Source organism: Corvus moneduloides, chromosome 5, assembly GCF_009650955.1.
Source record: "Corvus moneduloides isolate bCorMon1 chromosome 5, bCorMon1.pri, whole genome shotgun sequence".
In the NCBI taxonomy this organism is placed as follows: domain Eukaryota; kingdom Metazoa; phylum Chordata; class Aves; order Passeriformes; family Corvidae; genus Corvus; species Corvus moneduloides.
The window spans coordinates 14961059-14983098 of record NC_045480.1 but is presented as its reverse complement, the minus strand read 5'-3'; the positions used below and the strand labels follow the sequence as shown (position 1 = coordinate 14983098).

General features: G+C 36.3%; 1 protein-coding gene across 5 annotated transcripts in view; it reads right to left on the bottom strand.

The window, feature by feature from the left end:
- Nucleotides 1–376: 376 nt before the first annotated feature.
- CPEB2 (cytoplasmic polyadenylation element binding protein 2) overlaps nucleotides 377–22040 on the bottom strand; it is a 53995-nt gene continuing 32331 nt past the window's right edge. For 3 of the 5 annotated variants that reach the window (XM_032110336.1, XM_032110331.1, XM_032110332.1), the window contains 6 exons: nucleotides 20896–21066; nucleotides 19188–19277; nucleotides 11351–11469; nucleotides 10944–11058; nucleotides 8898–9079; nucleotides 377–4344 (listed from right to left, as the gene is read on the bottom strand). In XM_032110336.1, coding sequence (XP_031966227.1) covers nucleotides 4117–4344; nucleotides 8898–9079; nucleotides 10944–11058; nucleotides 11351–11469; nucleotides 19188–19277; nucleotides 20896–21066 — 905 coding nt within the window. In that variant the 3' untranslated portion in view covers nucleotides 377–4116. The remainder of the gene's footprint in view (nucleotides 4345–8897; nucleotides 9080–10943; nucleotides 11059–11350; nucleotides 11470–19187; nucleotides 19278–20895; nucleotides 21067–22040) is intronic. The other 2 variants (XM_032110333.1, XM_032110335.1) reach the window with 1 other exon arrangement.

Here is a 22040-nt window from a genome sequence, read left to right as displayed (position 1 = left end):
AAATCTGGTAGATACAGATTTGTGTTGACCCAAATCTGCAGAAATAGGGATGGAAAGGATATAGTGGGGGCACCCAAGGGCAGGAGCATGGGGGATGTCAAGCAGAGTAAATAACTGGAATATCTAAAAGTGAGTATAATTCTCAATGAAACCCAAGAGAGAGTCCTGCTTAAAAAAGCTGTAAGATGCACTGTGTTTGCAGGGTTTAGAAGTTCTTTCAGTCATCTGGGAGAGGTACAATAAGTAACAGGACTTTAATCTGCAGCGAAGTCAGCCTTCATGTTTTTCCTCATGAGATTGAGTAATTGCTTTTCCATTTTAATAATTAACTGCATTTTGTTAAAGAGTTGCACAAGACACAAAACTACAAAAGAAATGTGCCAATAACTTAATAGTTTATTAGTCAGTCAACAATATTACAAATATTTAAAAATTACTTAATATAAATAGTTGGCAGCAAACTATTCCATTACAGAGTTAAATTACCAGTACAACAGACAGACTGGAGATTTAGACACCTGGAAGATAACAGTAAAACAAACTAAAATATTTAACAAAAAAATTTTAAGCTGAAGGCGATTACCTAGTGTCCATAAAAGCATGGGTTCTCTTTTTATTTAGAAAAAAATAAAAAACTGCTTTAACACCCCATTAGGAATACAAAATAAAATCAACTGAAAATATTAATTTGCATATCAAAGAACCATTTATAATTACAATCCAAACACTCCATAAACCACTTGTGCGATTCTATACAGAAACTCGGAATTAGAAACTAGTTGCTTTAATATTACAAAGATTTCAGCTCCAAAAATAATTCAACATAAAATAAACTTTAGCAATTAGCGTCATAAAATTATATATTTCCACATAAAAATACAAAATAATATTAATGACAAGAATATGAAAAATTATTCCAAGTATTTTACTACTATTAAAATAAAATAAAAACCAAAAAAACAAAATAGAAATATGCATGAAAAAAGTCTCTCCTTTTGTTAGCAAAACACTATCCAAAATAACTACAATCATTTACATCAGTACAAAGATTTCTGGATTTAAAAAATAGTTGCAATGACAAAAGGGGTATCTTTTCTGACAGTAAAAAATGACACTGTGGATAAAATCTGCAAAATATGCAATGAAAAAAATAAATTTGCATTAAAAAGGTTTACACTGTTATTTTTTTATACAAACATTAGAAACAGTATTGCACATCACAACACAGAATCGAGGTTAGTCAGCCTTCCAAAATGTGTTATATTCAAGTTTTGTAGCATCTTTGAGGAGAGGCTTTGTGCAGCCAGATGCAACAGGGATAAAATATCAAGTGTTTTCCATACACAAATATATAAATGCTAAATGTTTCCTTCTTAACAAAAAGTGTGGATTTTTAAAGTTTTTTTTTTTCCTCCACGGTCATACTCATGGGCAGCAATATGCACATTTGGGGAACAAAAGTGAAGAAGCTTTAAAAATACAAAAATACAATCAAACTAACTAGCAATCTTCTACAAAAATAGTAAAATAAATATGATCTGTAAAAAAAAATAATCAAATACAGTGTTCAACAGTTAGAAAATAAGAACTTAGTAGATTAAAAAAAAGGAAAAGAAAAAGAAAAGAAAAGAAGGAGGTGGTGCAGGGTATGATAACCATAAGTTGAATTGCTCCAGAAATGAAGTGACAAGTAAAATCAGACATTTCATTTATTTTTACCCATGCCAAAGAAGGGCATCCCTGTTTCTTCCCCCTGTGACTTACTTACGTAGTTCCACTTAAACAGGGAAAGCAATTTTCAACATCTCCAATTATGTCAATTTTTTACTATTTTCATATTAGTGTTCAGTATTTAATATATTTAAAGGCTCTTCAACTTTAAACATTAAGCAGAAAATATGAAAATAAAGTTTAAAAAAATCTGCAGAATTAAATTATATCTAAATAATTAACATTGCAAAACTACTGATTTCTTTTCTAAATTCCAAAAATTGAGGTATAGCAAAGGAGATGTCATCAGTCAAAAAAAGTGTGCCTTAAAATAGCTGACTGTTGGAAAAATCTCTCACAGAGATATAAAAATAGTGCATAACAAATGTCAAAATGGATCAAGGTTTGGCAGGGTTAAGGTTAAAAAAGAATACTCCAAAAAATCTGGAGGATCATGGTTAGGTAACAAATAGGGAACATTGACAAATAAATTAGTAAAAAGCTCTTCTTAAAACAGCATCAACTTTAAACATTAAAAACTTGAACCACAGCCACAATAAAACAGCAGTTAGACATGAACCACATATTGTACAGTACAAAAAAGCACACTGTAGACAACCAACATAAGATCAACACTTTGCTTACATGAAGGATTGTCCCAAGGGATTGCAAAGAACAACACCCTTGTAATTTCAACTCTAGCATCAGGCTCTTAATTCTGCATTACAGCATTTACTGCTGAGTGTTTGCTTAGGCTGCAGAATAACTGTTTGTTCCATTAAAAAGTAGGGGCTAGTTGCATTAAAAATGCTCTGAGATAGACAAAAACACTGCTAAGATTTTCTTTTAGTGTTCAGTTAAATATTGCCTCTGTCCTAACTACATTTGTTTTTCAAAATCTGCAAGCAGTGTCGTTAGTAGAACTCCTTCATTAAAATAAAAAGACTATCCTTGACTGTCAAGTAGCTACTTCTCATGCAACAGTGACCCCGGTTTGACAGAAGACCACAACGCACACAGGTCAAACATGTAAGCAAGGCTTTTTTAAGCCAAATTTCACTGTTGTCTTAAAGGTAAAATTTAGTTTGTTATGCAACTAGCCGTCTGTATATTACACCTTCTCCATTTTGACTTTACTTAGGATTTAATTTCTAAAGCATTACGCATTCTCATATATGTCTATTTTTGTATGCATTTGTCATGGGTTTCACATTTGGTGACTGGTTAGCAGTGTGCTGGCCATCTTTGGTTTGTAGAGGAAATCTTAACCATGAACAATCAAGGGGGCTTAAAAGAACTTTTTAAATGCTAGCTTTTTACTCAAACTTGTATCTATACTACATCACGCCACATTAAGTAGAAGCACACATCACAAAATTGCACAGGGATTACAATATTACATCCAGTCTGCATAAAATTGAATTCCACTACTGACCAGGTCACAAAATGGCTGCACTTTCTAGTCTAAAACTAATTTGCATATTGTACACATGTAGGACAGTTTTTTACTTCAGTCACAATAATGCATGCAAGTTTGTTTTTTGTAAGAAATTTTGTAAATTTGCTCATGCTACCTAGTTTCAAGAGAGCCTTTTTTGAACATTTGCAATAACTCACCTCTTGTTAATTAATAGTTCTAGTGCATGCATATGGTGTATACAGGTAAGTAAACATGCAATTTTTTCACATTCTAAAACTATGGCAGTTTAGGCCATATTGTGCTGCCTGCATTTAATCGGTAATGCAGTGTGTCTTAAACGTTTCAATCCCGTATTAATAGGTGGCATTACACATAACACCTATATAGCAGCAAAGCTAATACAGCTTGTGATTAAAAATGTTTAAAAATAGCTAATAAATCAGATTATCTTGAGGTATTATTTCTTGCAAGTCAAAATGGAGAGCAAAAAATCAACCCTAATTTTTAGTTTATGTATACACTGAAAATAGCAACAACAATAAAAATAAGCTTTTTGTAGCAGACATATTCCATCTTCACTATTTTGCTACCTTTGGTAAATTACTGGGGCAGATCTTGAAGTTAAAAACCCATGTTTAGAAATAAGTGCACGCTTCACCCACTAAATATAGCAGCAGACTGTGTGCCCCTACGCAAAAACATTCTCATATCTAGTTTTAACTTTACATATAAAAATAACTTGGAGAAAATACAAAAAAACATTTTATTTTAACATGAAAATATCACAAAAATTAGTAAGCCTGAGATGTAGGGTTTTGGTGAAAAACAAGAGGCTTGTAGTGTTTTGGCTGCTGATAAAGATGCATGTATTGATAGCTGGGGTGAAAAGCAGAAGAATGCACTTATTTCTTCTGCATGTCAGTATCTTCAAACACAGTAAGCCACATGCACCCTTCTCTCCTTATGCAGATGCTGGTTCACCATGTTTAATTCCAGCGGAAGTGGATCTGACGTGGGCGGTCAGCCCCCTCCTTTACCAATGGCTTATGGAATTCACGTCCTGCACGAGAGTGGATATTTGCCCAACAAAACTCACAGTAATACTGCAGGCAAGTGACATTGGCACAAAAGAAAGGAGCAAACTTCCCACCGCACCGCGCACCCTGGCACTCGTCACACATCTGGTCATCCAACACGTATGGCTTTACCTCCACCTGTTGGAGTGAAACAGGAACAATTCAGTTAATAACTGTTTCCACTTGAAGTTGTATGAAGGCATTCCTTTTTCTCTGGTTTAAAAAAGAACCCCCAAAGAAACCCTGAAGTCTGAAATCAATCCTATTAATGCCTTTATATAACTGATCAGTTATTACTTACTATCATTTATCATCTACAGACCCCTACACACTGCAGAACACTTCAAGGCCAATCTTTAGAAGTACATCCACTGTGCATGTAATAAACATCTACATCAGAAACTTCCCCTAATTAATTCTGGAAGAGCGTTCTTTGCAAGTGATATTATGGACGTATGTGTAGAAGAAAACCAAACCACCCAAAGGTCTCCGAAGTGGATGTGAATATGAAAACTCTATATGGTTTAGCAAAACAATAACTGAACATATGAGACTAACTCTTTAATGTAGAATTTTTTTTTGAAATACAAGTATCTCTGTATGTACTACATTGTGTGCAAATTAAAAGTACTTTTTGCAAGCTGTAATGCAGATCTTTTAGCAGTGCTGTTCACCATAAATTCACTCCCTATTTTTAAAATATGGTCAAATTTGGCCCTACCAATTTCGGTAATCTAGTACTTTCTGTGGCTTAGAGCTGTACAGGAAATATGTATCCAATACAATTCTGAAAGTATTTTTTAAAGGCCATTATGCATGTCTACAGACAGCTACAAACACCTTTCTTACACAGCTTCTCTCTCCCAAACTCATCTGAGTGCCAGAATGGAAAAGTGGCTGGAGTCCAGTGGTAAATATGCATTATGTCTTTGCATAACTGAACTGCTACAGACTGCGATCAGACAGGAAGAAGTACTTCATAATAAAACACAAAATGAGTTGACTCAATCATTAAGGAATGTATTGTTGTATTCCACATTTTCCTCACTGCTGCACGAGATTTTCTTCCTTAGATACCAATACTGCAGAAGATCACCACATGCAGACATTGACTGTATGTTCTATATTCAGACAGAATATGCCCGAAATACTAAGAACTTTAAAATTATACTCTTTTCAGTGTATCTCCAGAGGAAAAAATTTGCACATACAGCTCCCCACTCTGAAGTTTTACAGCCAAATAGGCTTCATGTTTTTAGCTTCAGAAGTAGAGGCCATCCAAGAAATGTCAGAGCATGCTTCTTCCAGTAATCTATATTCAGTACAAGCTCGACTTCTTATTTCACTACAATGACCTGCCTTATCATCAATTACACTCAAACTTTCCAATATACAGGTACCTGATGAAGTAACTGTGTTAGTGGCTCAGAATTGCTGAAAGCATGAAGCAGCATATATTTCAAGCTTCACTGCACTAATGCACAAAGATCAGTGCGAAGATGATTTCAAAGATATTAGAGAAACACTTTGCGGAATGGAAGTATTACGAGGTGGACGCAGACTGCTAGCATATGAAAGTTAACAATATTTTAAGGAATTGTTTGGAGTTGGAAGCTCAAAGAAATGCTTGGAGATGAGCTTTCATATATGATAAAACAGGATGAGGAGTACTTTGCTGAAGAAAAACATCTGTTAGAAAACTAAATATATCTACACATCAAAAGAAGCGAAGAGAAGCTACAGGGAGAACTTAGTTGAAAAAGAAGTTAGGATCACAGACAACGTTTGTCAAGTGACTGTGACACTAAGATTTCCAATTAAGGTAGAAAAAGGTATGTGCAAAAAAATGCTGTAAATACTTTGAAATGGAAGTTCCGAAGGATAAACAGGTGAACTGCAAAATTTAGCAATTGAAAAATACTTTTACACAGACAAAACTGGTTATGAAAAGAATGTGAAAGGACAGCAGACCTACAGAAACTGAATATAACTGGTACGGAAAGGCAATGCTGAGGTAAAGAGCAGAACAGGCTCTGCCTCTAGGACTTCTGTGAAATACATACTTTATTACCTTCCTGGCCAACATACACAAACACCTCAGGTGAAGGCAGTATCCAAAGTAGGAATATCTTCCTCATTTACAAAACCAGCGGTTTACAGATTTATACAAACTGCTTGCTCATCTATAAATCTGCAATAATAATGATTTCAGAATATTTTTAGAGCCTGAAAAGGCATTAGTGTAAAAACTCCATGGAGGTAAAAAACTATTTCTGAAAATAGCCTTTTTCATACTTTCAGCTAAGATTCAAGATATTCCCTAAAATAATGCTCTTCTCTATGCCTCCTCACTAATGCAAATAACTGGGTGGTAATAAATATATGTAATTATAGAAATAAGGATTGACCTTATGGTTTAATTAAAGAAGATGATTTAAAAAATATAGATTAACCCCCCTCTCAGATAAACAAAGAAGTTAATAAACTCTCCCCACCATGGGACTTAGAGACAAGTTTATTAAAATAGTTATGATTTGGCACTGCTGTATTTAGCCAGTGAAACACCCCAGGAGTAGCACAAATTTTTTAAAATGAGAAAAATTGAGGATGCTAATAAAAATTTGGAAATTCCAAATTTAAAAGAACACTTGAGTAAAAAAATTAATTTTTCAAGTGTTAAAAAAGCAACACTAAAGAAAGAACATAAATTGTATCAAAAAAAGAAACTTTAAGAATTCAGATATTTAAAGACAAAGCCTAGATCATCCTTCCTTTCGCCCTCAACCTCTCCAACACATGAACAGCTACCTCCAGATATTAACTATGCTTGGTGGGGGTTTTTTTGGATTGTTTTGGTACTTGTTTGGTTTTTTTTTTTTTTTTGGTAATTTGGTGATTGAAGAAACCATTGAGTACTGTGTTTATAAATTAAGTCTCAGTGGATGTAAGTCAAATACTGTGCTTCTCAGATACAGTATCTGTGGTAGATTTTTATCCTGGTTTTTCTTTCCCCCCATCCAAGCTCCAAGAGACCTGCAGTCCATCTTGCCTTAAGAACTGCAGTGTTACATCACCCATTCACAACCTACATCCTTTTCTCTGCAAACAGCAAGCACTGCCATTTCAGATGCCTGCTCGGCATCCCAAGAGCCCTTAAGATCTCTGGTGACCTATCATAAAAACCCACAAAACAGCAGAACAAGGTATGTGGAAGTGCAGCCTTCAATGGCAGGATCGTGCCTTCCTTCTCTTACAAGATGGAACTGCCAGTCTGCCATGTACCTCTCTACTGCAAAGGACACACTCCCACGGGAGGAGGAAGACAAAGATAAAAGTTCTCCATGGTCTACAAGGTACAAATCCATGTCTCCCACTTTTAAGGGAGATGTAATTTGGATGGGACCCATGTCTCAATTTTCAAGTCAGGTGACTTCACAGACAAATGCCCTTTACACAGTTCCTGAAACACACTAAATAATACTCAATTCTGAAACTAAATGACCCATTTAGCATTCCTCGAGAAGAAATTCTGGATTCTGGTGCCTCCTTGATTTTGTCCAAATACTCAAATGCAAGATGATTAACAGTTTTATTTCTCCTCACCCAATCACAGTGTCAAGGCCATACTTTCTGTTATGCAACTATTCAAAAAGCAGAGTTATAAGATAATGATAGCTGCAAGTCACAAGGAGAGCAATCCCATGACCAAAACATAGCCATCACATCTTAATTTGAAGCCTAGATGACTACCCACATCCACACCCACTCATCCTCTGGGAAGGACCATATTTGGGGATTTCAGCTCATAAGGCAAGCAGTATTTGAGACACATCCGTGAAGCTGCATTACTCTGCTGATTTGAAAGGAGAGAAGCACATGCTGCCTCCCTAGAGCAGACTTCTGTTAACTGTACTACTTTTTTCCATGTCTTTGATGTGTAGAGGAGACTGGACCTTGAACTACTTTACTTACTCAACTCTTCTTCCCATAAGACTTTAGTTTTGTTTTTATTAAGAACACCTATTAATGCCAGACTATCTCTGCAGCTCTTGACATCAAAACTAGGGACCCTTAAAACTGACATAATTTAGATGCCAGTTTTCTTTTCTAATTAGGAGTTATGAAGTTCACTAGTCTTCTTAATATAAGTTAGTTTTACTGTTGCTAGGAATAAGCATCTGTAGCAAACAGAAATATGTATTGGTAAGTACTAAGAAGACTTTCAAACAGAAAAAATAAAAAATTTTGTATTTTAGGTGTTGACCCTGACCAACTTTCTGACCACTGACAATTATGGCTGAAATTAAGGGCAGCTGTAAGTATCAAGCTAATATGAAGCCAATGAATGCTAGAGTTTCTTATGAATGACAGAGGAATTCTCACAGTATTTGGTTTCATTAGAAGATGGGAAAGAGATTTTCAAGCCCCTTGCCCATACACAATGAAACCAGGAACTCCAGATTTGGAAAAACATATGGTCCAACATACGTCAAAGGAACGAACTGCTGCTCTGTGGAAACATGTTGTTCGTTTGGGGTCATTCACAGTATTTCCTGAAAGTAGTGGAATTACATGAATACTAAAAAAAATGTAGAAGCTGTCTTGAAAGCCAATCACATGCAATGCTATCACACTCTGAGAAGTTTCTTTATAGGGCATAACTCTCTTTTTTTAATTTCCGTGTAACTTACTCGTTTATCAATATCGCCATGCTGAAGTTGAACAAACCGAGCACTGATGGCAGCAATGTAACTCTGCTGATTGGAAAAAGCAACACGTCCAGCACCTTTTGGGTATTTCAGCTCAGGGTCAGTGTCAATTCCTGCGTAACAAACTCCACCATAGAGACGGTCCATGATCATAGCCAATTCCACTATTAAGAAACAAAAGAGTGTTTATTTAAACTGTTCTTACAGTGCAAACTTAGTATGGTCATGTCTAAAAATACTAGAAAAGGTAATTTTAATTATTAATTTTGCAACAGCCAATGGAACAGCCAATGGAACAGTAATAACAAAATTCAAAATAAATATTGAAGAAACAAGTAAGCTATTAATTACTCAGCAGACAGATCTCTCACACTGTGAGTACAACACCCAAGGAACAACGGAACTGGAAGTTCTTCATAGCCTGGAACTGGAATTCAGGGCAGTTTTCTTCAGGGGATTACAGCAAAAGTTTTTGGGCAGGCATTGGAATGTAAGCTATATAAAATAGATCCACATGCCACAAATTCCTTGGTACAAGTGTTCTCTGGCTGTCCTAATGCTCTACACCCTACTTGAATTTAAAGGTGTAGTTAGCATCTTTTCATCAGCCACACAGAGCTTGATTAACTCTACAGTGCTATACTTACCATACTGAAGTCCAGAGAAACAAAAATTCGTTTTACAGATCAAATACCTTGGCAATCCTCTGATTGCCAGATTATACTGAATTCAGTTGCAATTCATTGGAGTGGAAAACACTGTTTTTTTCAGAATTAATATCCTCTGTATTAGGATATAGAGATGTCAGCAGTCCTTGATGTTCAATAGCTGTTTGAAGAGACTCCTTAAGTTTTACTGCTTTTGTGAAGTCATTATTCTTATTTCACAATGCCATAAAAGTTTCATTTTCACATATACAGGGCATTTGCAAGCTGAGCATAAGAATGTATCCATTAAATTATCACAGACATTCAGCACAGTAATATGGAGCACTGGACTGAATTTAAAGAAAAATTAATCTGCAGTTGGAACATACTGTGTTTATGCTCATTTACAGAGCTTGTATTACAGTCAAAAGGAGAGTCTTAGAAGTAAAATAACAAAAAAGCCTGCGCATTGCAGGTCCAAGATAGAAAAATTTAAGATCCTTTGTATCCTGAATTTGTACTATTGGTTCTTGGTTTTCTTACATCTTTCATCTAAAAGCTCATCTTTCTCTAAGAATAAAATGCATTACAAACTATGAAAGACTAATGAAGTCCTGAAGCCACTCTAATAAAAAACCAGATTTGAACCACTGTATGGTATGCTTCTACTTCCAACTTTCACTGCAACCTACTTACTAGAAAGCCACCTAAAACATCGTAAAAGGCTACTGCAGCCAATCTGGAAATGCAGCTGGTCCAGGTTGTAGATCAACCATTCCGCATCTATAGAAACATTTATATTTTCCTTCATGCCTCTGGCAAGAATCTAGAAAGAGTCCTGCAATCTCCTAAAATGTTGTGCCATAAAGACTGTGCTAGCTCTCTGAATTTCTTCCTTTTTCTTGTATGCCTTCTTGTTCAAGTACTCCATCACCTGTGTTTGTGCGTGTAACCTGGCAGCTGCAGAAGAGTAGCTAATGCACAGTGACAAGAAGGTACAAATACCACTCCATAGTCACACAGCAGGGCAGAGATGTTTCCATAGCATTATTTTAAAACAAACTCTTTGTTTAATGCCTTTTGTGACATAGCATACACTATGGTTTTGCTAATATGATCAAAATATTTTCCACAGCTGTAGAGAGGTAACAGTTTCCAGTAAATCTCAACAATGAACTGTGATTTACGGCCAAAGCCATATAGTAGAGAAATTTAAGAACACATAATATTGTACTGCGGTTAAAACTACCAAGACTATTCAATTTTTGTATGCATATATCTGTATCTATATCTATCCATACATAACTACAAAAAATTATGCATGGTACAAATTATTTACAGTAATTTCTTACTTTTAAGAATTGCCACAGATTGTACTCACCAGCTCTTAATGGTCTAGGAACTCCTCCAACAAAAATTGTTTTCCGAGGATCAAGTGGCTGTGAACCATCCATCACGAAGTCACTATCACTGAGATTCCAGGGACGGATCTGAACCTATTAAATTGGGAAAGAAAATAGTATCCTACTTTAAGTTTCACTACAGTGTGGAAATACGTTCATCAGCCTATATAAATTTTCAGTCATAACCTCATTACCTTAGCATGTCTAGGTGCTTTGTTTTAATCCTATTAATTCAAAATACAACAATTTTAAAATAATCCAAGTGTTCCAGATGTTGAGTTCTGCCAACAGTAGTTTACTTTTGATTTTTTCCATCTTCGTAATTTCCACTGTTGCTTTAGACAGATGGCAGCTATAGCCTGCAGGCCATCGACTGTGTACTTACTGGCTTGTCCTTGATAGTGGGGCTGGAAACACAGAGATAGAGCTTTCCATCTTCTTCAATGCAGGCATCAATCAGGGCCTGAACAGAACTCTCTTCTTGGAACAGGAGGAATGCGTAACCTGGAAAAAGACCCAAACCAACTGATATATTTTCTCTCATCTTTTTTCTGCAAAATCATCTTTTCCAGTCACTTTTCCATACAAAAGTAAAAGAAAGTCAAACCAATTCTTACATATTAGTCATCTTCTTTAACTACGTACTACATTGCCATAATTAACAGAACTTCAATCTATAAAATAATTGTCAGAAGAGACTAATAACCAAATAAAAGCAAATATACCTACTCTATCATGCACTGGAAGCCTAGTCTGAACATCATTCATTGGCTGCAACGGACATTATACAATGAAAATCCAACTTGGCACAAAGCACTAATCTCTATTCTAGAGATTAGATCGAAGTATTTTATTACGTAAGTGACCCAGCAAACCTTTCAAACACTACAAAAACAGGAATTAAAATGCTTATTTAATGCCACATAAAAACAAAGGTTCAGACAAGCAAAGAACTTGACATATTAATTTCACAGTTGCAGTATGAGATACACTAAATTTGTTACTTTACAAATAACCCAATACCACAATTAGGGTAGCATACTGAAACAAACTTTACGGACCATATTTCTTTCCACATTTCTTTATGAGATTACTACCAAGTTTAGCATTCTCACACAAAGTTATGTTTTATGACTTTGATGGAGAAGTAAATGCTGAAGCAGCTGCTCTAGAGCAGGCTTGGGAAAAGGCAACATGGGCGCATTACCAAGTCTTTTGGAAATGTTCTGTATTTCTGAGAGAAGCTATGCAACCACCAGTCATTTCTTACTGCAAACAGACACTGTAGGTCACCAATGTAAAGGTGATAGTGTCTATCTTGAAGACTATTAAAGAATCAGTGCATTAACAACATAAGATTTGAGAAACAAATGCACAACTGATTTTAGACGTGTGGGAACAAAAACAGGATTTAAAGAAAAAGCTCTAAGGTCTATACTAGTCTTTCTAATAAGTTGTACCTTATTTCTTATCCCTCATACCACAGTCCCATCACAGCTACATAAAAGGGATACATGACAGGATTTTATGTATTCTATAGTTTTATGTAAATCTTATTTAGTTTCGTAACAAATATCTCATAGGGAATCTTTGGGCTTGAGCTGAAGCATTTCCTTGTAAAGCCCATACTTCACTGCTGAAAAGTATTTTTTTTAATGATGACCTGTTTAACTTAAGAAAATCCATCACAATTTAAATTCAGAATCTGTTTTAATGGGGATATCTTTCACTATATTTCACAGAATTTAAAATGCATGTATTACCCATGCAAAAAAAACCCCTCAGTGAACGAGGCATGTGCCGACTGGCATGGGTGAGATAAGCTCCATGTAACTGTCCTTACTTGGTCAGAAGCCATGCACACACATTCCAGTTTGAATGGAGAGCTCAGTACAAGAACGATGGGAGTACAAGAACTTGATTAATCAAAGGCAGGGTTAATTGCACAAGATACTGTCTAAGGAATGAGACATACAAAGATTCTCCAGATACTGATTTTTCATCAGTTCTTATCCTAATGCAAATCAAAGGTACTGCCATGTAGGTCCAGATACATAAGGATGATAAGTGCCTCCATATAATCTACCACCTCTGTGTCTGCAGCTATTAATATGCTTAACTGCAGTACCTTACAAAAAGATAAAAAGTTCAAATACAAGACCTTGATGATGAGTGATAAGGATTACTACATATTTCACAGAATATTTTGAGTTGGATGGGACACACAAAGATCACTGAGTCCATCTCCTAAATGAACGGACCATAGAGGGATTGAATCCACAACTTGGATTGTTATTAGCACCATGCTCAATCCAACTGAGCTAATCTCAGGGTCACTTCCTACAACCACTCCTGATGTGGAAAGGAAAGCAGTAGAAAAACCATAGTTAATACTGCCCTCTCAACCTCATCTGAAAAACATGTCTTGGTTTATCCCACTTAATTAAAAGCCTCAGAAAGCCTTGTGTCATGAGCTCAGCTGTACTACTCCCCCTCTGAAGACATAAAGTTAGGGTATAGTCTGTACCATCAAACTGGTCTGTCTGTAGTTTTGCTCCACAGCTCTAGACCTTCAATGATTTAGAATGCAATTTATCTTGCTCCCTAAGTCTAGCCCGGAAGAAAATAAAGAGGTTTTTTTTTTTTAAGAAAACCAGGCTGAGAAGATAATTTTCTCAGGTCCCCACATACAGGCTGGATCAATGGGCCAAGGCCAACAAATGAGGTTCAACAAGGCCACGTGAGGGTCCTGCACTTGGGACACAACAACCCCAAGCAGCACTACAGGCTGGGAACGGAGTGGCTGGAAAGCTGCCTGGTGGAAAAGGACCTGGGGGTGTTAGTTTGACAGTCAGCTAAACATGAGCCAGTGTGTGGTCAGGTGGCCAAGAAGGCCAGTGGCACCTGGCCTGTATCAGAAATAGTGTGGCCAGCAGGACCAGGCCAGTGACCGTCCCTCTGTACTTGACACTATTGAGGCCACACCTCAAATGTGTTCTGGGCCCACTGCAAGAAGGACACTGAGGTGCTGGAGCGTGTCCAGAGAAGGGCAACAGAGTTGGGGAAGGGTCTGGAGCACAAGTTCTATAAGGAGACGCTGGAGGTGCTTAACCCGGAGAAAAGGAGGCTCAGGGAAGACCTTATTGCTCTCTACAACTGTCTGAAAGGAGACTGTAGTGAGGCAGGGGGGTCATCATCTTTTCTCCCAGATAACAAATGATAGCACAAGAGGAAACCCCCTCCAGTTGTGCCAGGGGAAGTTTAGACTGTGTATTATGAACATTTTCTTCACTGGAAGAACGGACAAGCACTGGAACAGGCTGTCCAGGGAAGTGATGGAATCACTATCGCTGGAAGTGTCCAAAATACGTGTAGATGTAGTGTTTAGGAACATGGTTTAGTGGTGGACCTGGCACAGTTACATTAATAGGTGGACTCGATGATCTTAGAGGTCTTTTCCAACCTTACTGATTCTATAGCCATGTACAAAAAAAGAGAATCCCTCCCAAAGAACCTAGACTTGCGTAGTCTGCACAAAAACTACTTTCCATCACTTGTCCTGGACCAGGGTACATTTCTCGGCACAGATCAACTACACATTAGCCACAGACTTCTCCAAAGAATACCAGTTATGCAGGCAATCAGCCTATATACATTAGCTAGGAAGTGCTTTCAAAGGGAAATTAGAGTCTTATCTTTAGCATTTCATTCAGACATCATAAATAGAGCTATTCTTGTTATTACACCTACCACATGCCAACAACTGTATGGCACAAATGTTATTCTTACTCATTTTTGCTTTCTCAATATATGCTTTTATTGGATTTTTTTCTCACCTCAACATCCATAACTCACTAACTACTGTAGATGTAGATGCAAAGCCAGTGCAGTGGTGGAAGCCACATGCATAAATATGATAAAGAAGTGCCTTACTAGTCATTTTGTGAACTGCAATTAGCACGTGTGGTAGAAAGTACACATCACAGTGAAACGTGGGGGAGGTAGCGCGAAGAGTATGAGGTGTTCTACTGTACTGTGAGACAGCTTAACTCCCTAGTTTGGCTTTTTTGGGTAGCATATTAGTCTCGTAACTTGAACAGCTTCACAGCCAATAGCGATACAAGCCTGTTTACAACGAAAAAGCAAAGCCTTTCTAATAGTTTTCTTTGAATAAAGCTGCTTCATGGCTTTGGATCATGTATACCAACAGCAGCAGGTCATGTTCATACCAAGAAACAAAGGTTCTATGTTTTGTACGTATTTCACAAGGTGAAAAGTAATAGATGGAAGAGTTTTATAAAAATCACTTGTTCATGTGCACCTCTACCAGAATTTTTATCTTCTGTGGGAGTCAAGATTTGGTGTTTATCACTTAACTAAATTCCTCCGCATAACACCAAAACTATTAGCAATAGTCCCACTTTTGAAGGCAATCGGTGTAGGTGACTTTGGTAATATTCATACTCAGAAAATAACATCAAATAATAGACAAGTCTTTCTGGAGGTAACTGGCTTTAGAGCTACAGTTCCTGATTTCTAAAGACACTGTACTGAGTCATGAGCTGCCATTTATCTTAACAAAACAAGACCAAGAAATTATGTATTTTTTTAATGTATTTGGTGAGCACTGGAAACAGAAAGCCCATCAGGTAAGTCTGAAAGGCCTAGCTGTTTGAAGAGTCCTACCAAATTAATTTTTTTGTATTCATTATATAAAGAACAATCCAAAAGCAAAATCCAAAGCAAAGCATTCTACACTAGATTCATGCAAACATGATTTTCTGAGCAAGGGAAAAAAAAAAAAATCTTTATTTCACAATAATATTGAAGTTTACCACAAGGAGAAAGGATGCTTCTTGTTATGCATATTCTGTGTAGGAATCAGAGAGCAGCTTTAGGTTCTATCAGCCTCCAGCTAAATCCTGTCACTAACGGCTTAGAGGAGGAGTCAAGAAAATCAGTGCAAGCCAGCACGGCACTGCCCATGTAGTGACATACCAGTAACTGCAGTGGTATTTTGTGCTGGGGTTGGTTCCTCTACTGTCCTGACAGACTCTCCACAGAGGACACTTAGTGGCCTCAGTATAGTGCAATTCTTGTCCAGAGAATGCTGCACCTTAACTTAAATCAGAAAGAATCAGTCCAAGCTGCAGGTTAATACAACCAACAGATCTATATAACTCATCTTTCAGTTTTACATTTAGCCATCTTTGATGGAGAATTAACTCCAAAACACACGTAAAGTAAAAAAAATGTGGTGCTGCACTATATTTGTGAAACCATGTATCTAACTTTTCGATATCCTCAGTATGGATAAATGAATCAAGCTCAATGTGCTTATGTTACAGTGATCTGAATTGCTCTCTATACTCTACTGGTTGTACTGGCCAGATTCACATCGATTAAAGGAAGCTTAGACACTAATCACACATGAAGACACCTACAGTCACTTGCCTGAATCCAGAGTTTGATCCTATTCAGTGTGATCAAATTAGCTGGTAACAAGTTCAACAGAACTTGTATGGACCTGGGGGTTTGCTTCTGAAACCAGAAGCAGAACATTTCCAACCTAAGTTTTTCAGCTAGTCAGTTCTGAGTTAGCAACTGGGAACCTTGAAGAAAGAAGCTACTGCACAACTGTTCTGATACAAGGCAGCAGAAACAACCAGTTAGAAAAGGTTGTGGACACTGTCCTGTTTAAATCAGATTATCCTCTGAGACAGACTATAAATAGCCCAGAGGACACAAACAACTGGATGTATTTTGAAAGGCATTTTTTGTATTTCCATATCCTCATGGCACCATTTCTTTGAGAGCTTCATTATCACAAGGAGGAGTCCTCAACCTGACAAGTTACTTTGGACACGTGTATTGTTTCATAAATAAGTGTATTTGCCAACTACGTAATAACATGAGTTATGATAAACAGTGGCAAGAAAGAAAGGAAGGAATTCTACATTACAATTGGCAGATCACTGTTACAGACTTTGTACTTTGAACTCAACAGAGTTTTTTATTCAGAACAGAGCTTCCTTGTAAGATCAGTGTGAAGTTGTAAAAATTCCTGTTATGTTTGGGTCTAATTTTGTGGTGAACCAACACAAAATGTAATTAGTTAAGAACAAGCAGTTTGTGTTTCTCAGGAGGCAGCCAGCCTTGATGGATCAAGACACTTTCTGAATTTCTTTCAGCAAGGAAACACTTATTACGAACTTGGCCTTCCCTCAGGACCTTCTGTAAGCAGAGAGCTTGGAAGGAAGCACAGCCTGAAAAACTGAACAACAGTAAGAAAAAAAACCCCAGGCTGCATCTCTTCACCACAGAGAAGACTTACATGAATCAGTCCAGAATGACATAATTCTGAGATGTCTTTGGAAACCAATACTACAGCAAATCTCTAATGAGACTGAACAAAGAAAAACATAGGCACTGAATTGATTTCATGCAGAGTGACAATTTAGAAAATGGGGATTGAAAATAATAACATTAATTCCCTGAGCTAATATAGTATATATTTCTCAACTGGTTGCTACTGATTGATCTCAAAGCTTTATTTTGCCTATCCTTAGCCGCTTCAGACACCTTATTAATATATATATACATGGTTCTTGTCTGTCCACACAAGTAATACTAATGAAAGACAATTTTTAATGAAATTCCTCTACAAAATAATCATGGGTCATATGTATTGCATTGAACAAAAGAGACACATACACACTACCAGTCAGCAGTTGTATCTTTCTAGAGTATTTACAAAGAGAAATCTACACTCCATTTTAAATGTGTTAGGCTATTTACAAAAAATACTGAATAATGCAGCAAACTGAAAATTAGGCTGAAGTGTTAAGACTGAAGAACAGTAAATGCTATTATTTTTCAAGTAAGGATCAGTTAATCATGAGAAATCAACTTATCACTTAGGTTGCAAATGTTTCCTGAATTGATTAGATCAACACACTTAAGTTCTTCTATTTGATTCTCTGCTTTTAAGAAGCTCTGCTTACAATATAGTTGGGGTTTTTTTTTTCTCTTACTGTGGTAATTATAAATAACCCAACTATATCAAAAAGCTTCATCAAATACGGAAATCTGGAAATACATCCTCAAGATGTTCATATGCTGAGACAGGACTATCACCTTGGAAACAAATGCCAGAATCCACTCCTTTCAGGTAAGAATATATTACATCTTCTGTCTTCTATATATTCATCACAGACTCTGTGAGATGCATCTTCTTCAAAGAGTTCCTTGAGAATTTCTCTTGGTAATTTATGAAGAGAGATGCAGTCTTTAAGATAATCAAATTTAACTTGACACTAGCTTTGTGTGCTGGGCTGACAATCAAAAAAGCCAAAGTCTCTTTGTTTGTCTTAGAATTTCCATGTAGCATTCATAAATGCTATTCAAATGCTTTCAATTCCATTTCCCACTCTTTAGAGGGGCCATCGGGGATAATAATCCTGTCTTTTCCCCAGCATAGATGCACAGATAAATAAAGAATCAGTTTACAGAAGAACTATACTACATTTGTCATTCCTACATTCCACAGAAAGAATGAATTGCTGCCTTCTCTACAAAATCAATAATCTCTGCATTGCTTTCAAGTCTGGATCACACTTCTGCATTTATTTTATATGTAAAAATACATGACTGTACACGTACAGATATCTTACATAATTTAACTACTTAACCTACAGAATGGTTTTTCCAATGCTTTGTAAGTAATAGTAAAAAAATCTAGTCTAACAGCAACACTAGAAATAGTTTTAAAAAAAATCAATATTTAATCATTTATCAAAAAAGATTAGTGCTTCAGTAGGAAGTTCACATCCTAAAAGTGAAAGATGCAAAGTATGTGATTATCTTGACTGGATAACCAAATGCATCCTTCAGCTTCCCATCTTTAACTTCCTAGGAAAAGATTTATCTAAGATTTAGTCTTAAAAAATTTGACCGAATTTCAGTTTTGGAAACTAGACAGAAATGCAAATACAGAACTGATGATCAATGACACATACAACTACACAGTGCTGACCTGATCAGGCACAGGTGCAAAACAACAGGTTTTAGACTCAGTATGTAAAGGAACTATATCTGAACCTGCACTGAAATGGATTTAACTGTTCACAGGGACTGTAAATTATACCCTTTGGAAAAAGATGAGACAGTTTCCCAGAGCAAGATTTGCACTCAGTGACAGATCAAAACCTTCCAACTCTTACCTTTTGGTGGAAAATAGGACTTGCTCTCTGCTTTGTGAGGCCAGTCTACTACCAAGGGCCCAAATCGTCTGAAGCTGGCAGTAATTTCATCTAAAAACAAGTACAATAGTTGCAATTAAAGTAAATAACATAACTCAGTGAAAAAGTACTATCAAGCAAAGACCTTTGTTTCTAGCAAAGGTTGACATTTCATTGGAAAAAGAACAAAATTTAGAGTTTCATAAACAAAAAACTTAAAATAGATGTTATCTTCCAAGGTGTTAATATTTATATAATGTATTTGTGGTGATTTTAATCTTACATTTGTTTTTTATTACTTAAAAACAGCAGCATTTCAGAAGCATATGGGCAACTAAAGCCATTCATGAAAACTTGCATGGTACCTCCCTAAATTCAAATCAGAATCTGGTTTGGATGAAATCAAATCAATTTACTGTTTAGTGATGTACAGTTCAGAGCTTTGTAAGTAGATATTTATACACCAAGTAACACCACAATAAATATGCTAACAGTTCCCTACAGATAGGAAATATATACAGGATATCTGTCCTATAGCAGGTACTATGCATGTATCAGAGACAGAAATTTAAAATTGTCTATTTAGAGGTGCTTCTAACAACCATGAATAGTCTTGTTGCAAGATCTACTATTCCCACTGCACAACTTTATGATGTCTTTCTATCCCAGCCACACCTACATGTCACTGACTGGAAAAGCCTTGGCCATGAGAAAAAAATACTCCAAACTATATAAAAGCAGCAACACAAATATAAATATGCTCAATTTCTTTCAGTCATATCCTCCGGTCTTCAAATGAAAACGGAGGAAAGAAATAAAATGTTATTTCCATGTGTTTTTGTTTAGCATTTGTATTACAGACAACTGTGCTGAAGTGTATTAAAATAAATCCCTTAGTACATTGTAGGAAAGCATCTCAATGAAAATGGAACCAAAATCCGGTCTTTCCATGTCTGAAAGTTAATTAAACACAGTCAGCTTATTTGGTTTGCACGTTATTCTAGGATTACAATGAACCTCCTAAAGGGACTTCTGTTTACGTTAGAAAGTTAACATGCAATTTACATTTATCTGCACAGGAGAAACCTCTTATTAAACAGCACAATTACTTCAAATCACCACTGGTGTACAAAGCAATTTCAATTGCATCACTTAACAATCTGAGTTTCTGCAGTACAGTCTCTGTTCTATGCATCAAGAGTGCTCTGCCACTTGACCTTGCTCTGCCTAAGTTTCTCTATTTCTCATCAGGAATAACAGTAACGTTTCTATGCCACTGCTGAGATCTTCAGGTAATAGCAAAATAGAATATGAAATTCATTTACGAGTGGAAGTTTTCTATTAATACAAAATAAAGCAGGCACAGATAGAGGGGGGCTGAGATCATTTGAAAGGAAAGATGTATTTGAAAGGAATATGCAAGATAAGCAGGAGCACACACTCCAGGCATTACATGCAGCTCCGCGATCTGCAAGTGCAGAATCAGAAACAACTGCACCATCCCAAAACCAGGAAGAGAGATATTAAGCTCAACACACCCATCAACTTATATAAAGAACATATAGTTATAGCCTTTTGCACCACATTATTTTGCTGAGTGCCTTATTTTTACTACTTCAGTCAGGTTTTTCATGACCTCTCTTTGTCTCTCCCTCCAAACTTAAGTCTGTTTAGTTTTCAGGCAGCTCACCTTCATCAATATCTGGTGGAAGACCTCCAACAAACACTTTCCGAGAAAAACGCTCAATTCGTTCTCCGTTCTGATGAGCTGAATAGCAGGTAGGGGAATTCAGGACTCCAACTTGATCACTATGACCATCGTCCAGCAAGCCATCATCTATTGGGAAGAGGGAAGAACGGCCTTAAAAAGAAAAGATAGTAATGTACATTAAAATAATTTTGTGGCAGTACGTGGTTGTGTAATTTTAGGGAATGGGGGAATAGCAGTCTGGAGAGTCAAAATGAAAATATGAAGACATTAGAAAAGTTGTCATTAGTTTAAAGAAAATTAAGAGAATGAAAAAATTAAACTTCAAAATGGAATTTCAAGATTGCAGGCTGACATCACTCCAAGTGTAATAATTCATACTATATTATATGGTAGTTGCTCTGCTGCATCCGGCAGGAAAGTAGTAATTTTATTTTAAACAAAGGGTATTATTTATGAAGAGAAAATACTACAGATTGCTTAAGTAAGTTCATTAGTCTGCCTTTGGTTTAGCTACAAAATAAACTGATAACTTCTTCCACCTGAATGACTGACTACTGCATGTCTAAAACCCTTAAATTTTAATTGAATACGGAAACAGAAACATTATGGTCACAATAACAAGTTTCAAACAGGTATATCTTCTAAAGGTATCTGATGCTGATATTAAGAATAGATTCAATTTCTAAGAAAGTAAGAGAATTTTAGTAAATGTGCAAAACGTAACACTTGAAAAATGAGTCACAGTGCTGACTTATCCTTCTCACTCTCAATTTACCACAGTTTTGGAGGCAAGCCTTGTGGTGGTTCCTAACATGTAGCAGTGAGTTTACTGTTACCCTGCAAAGCAAGTGTAAAATCTGGAAGTTCACAGGATGGCTTTGCAAATGCAATCTGACCCAAACAGACACTTAGAGGGCAGAGGGAAGTGAAAATATGGTAATTCTTCCCTATTTCATATTTACATTTATTTCTTCCCTATTTCACATTTACAAATTTTATAGAACTCCAAACAAAAAAAAATTCAGAAGACCAGGATATTCATCTTGGCATATTTAATCTTTTATTGCTTTAGGTCAGCAACATTAAGATTAATGGCAGTTTCAAAATCAGAAGTCAGTCTTTTA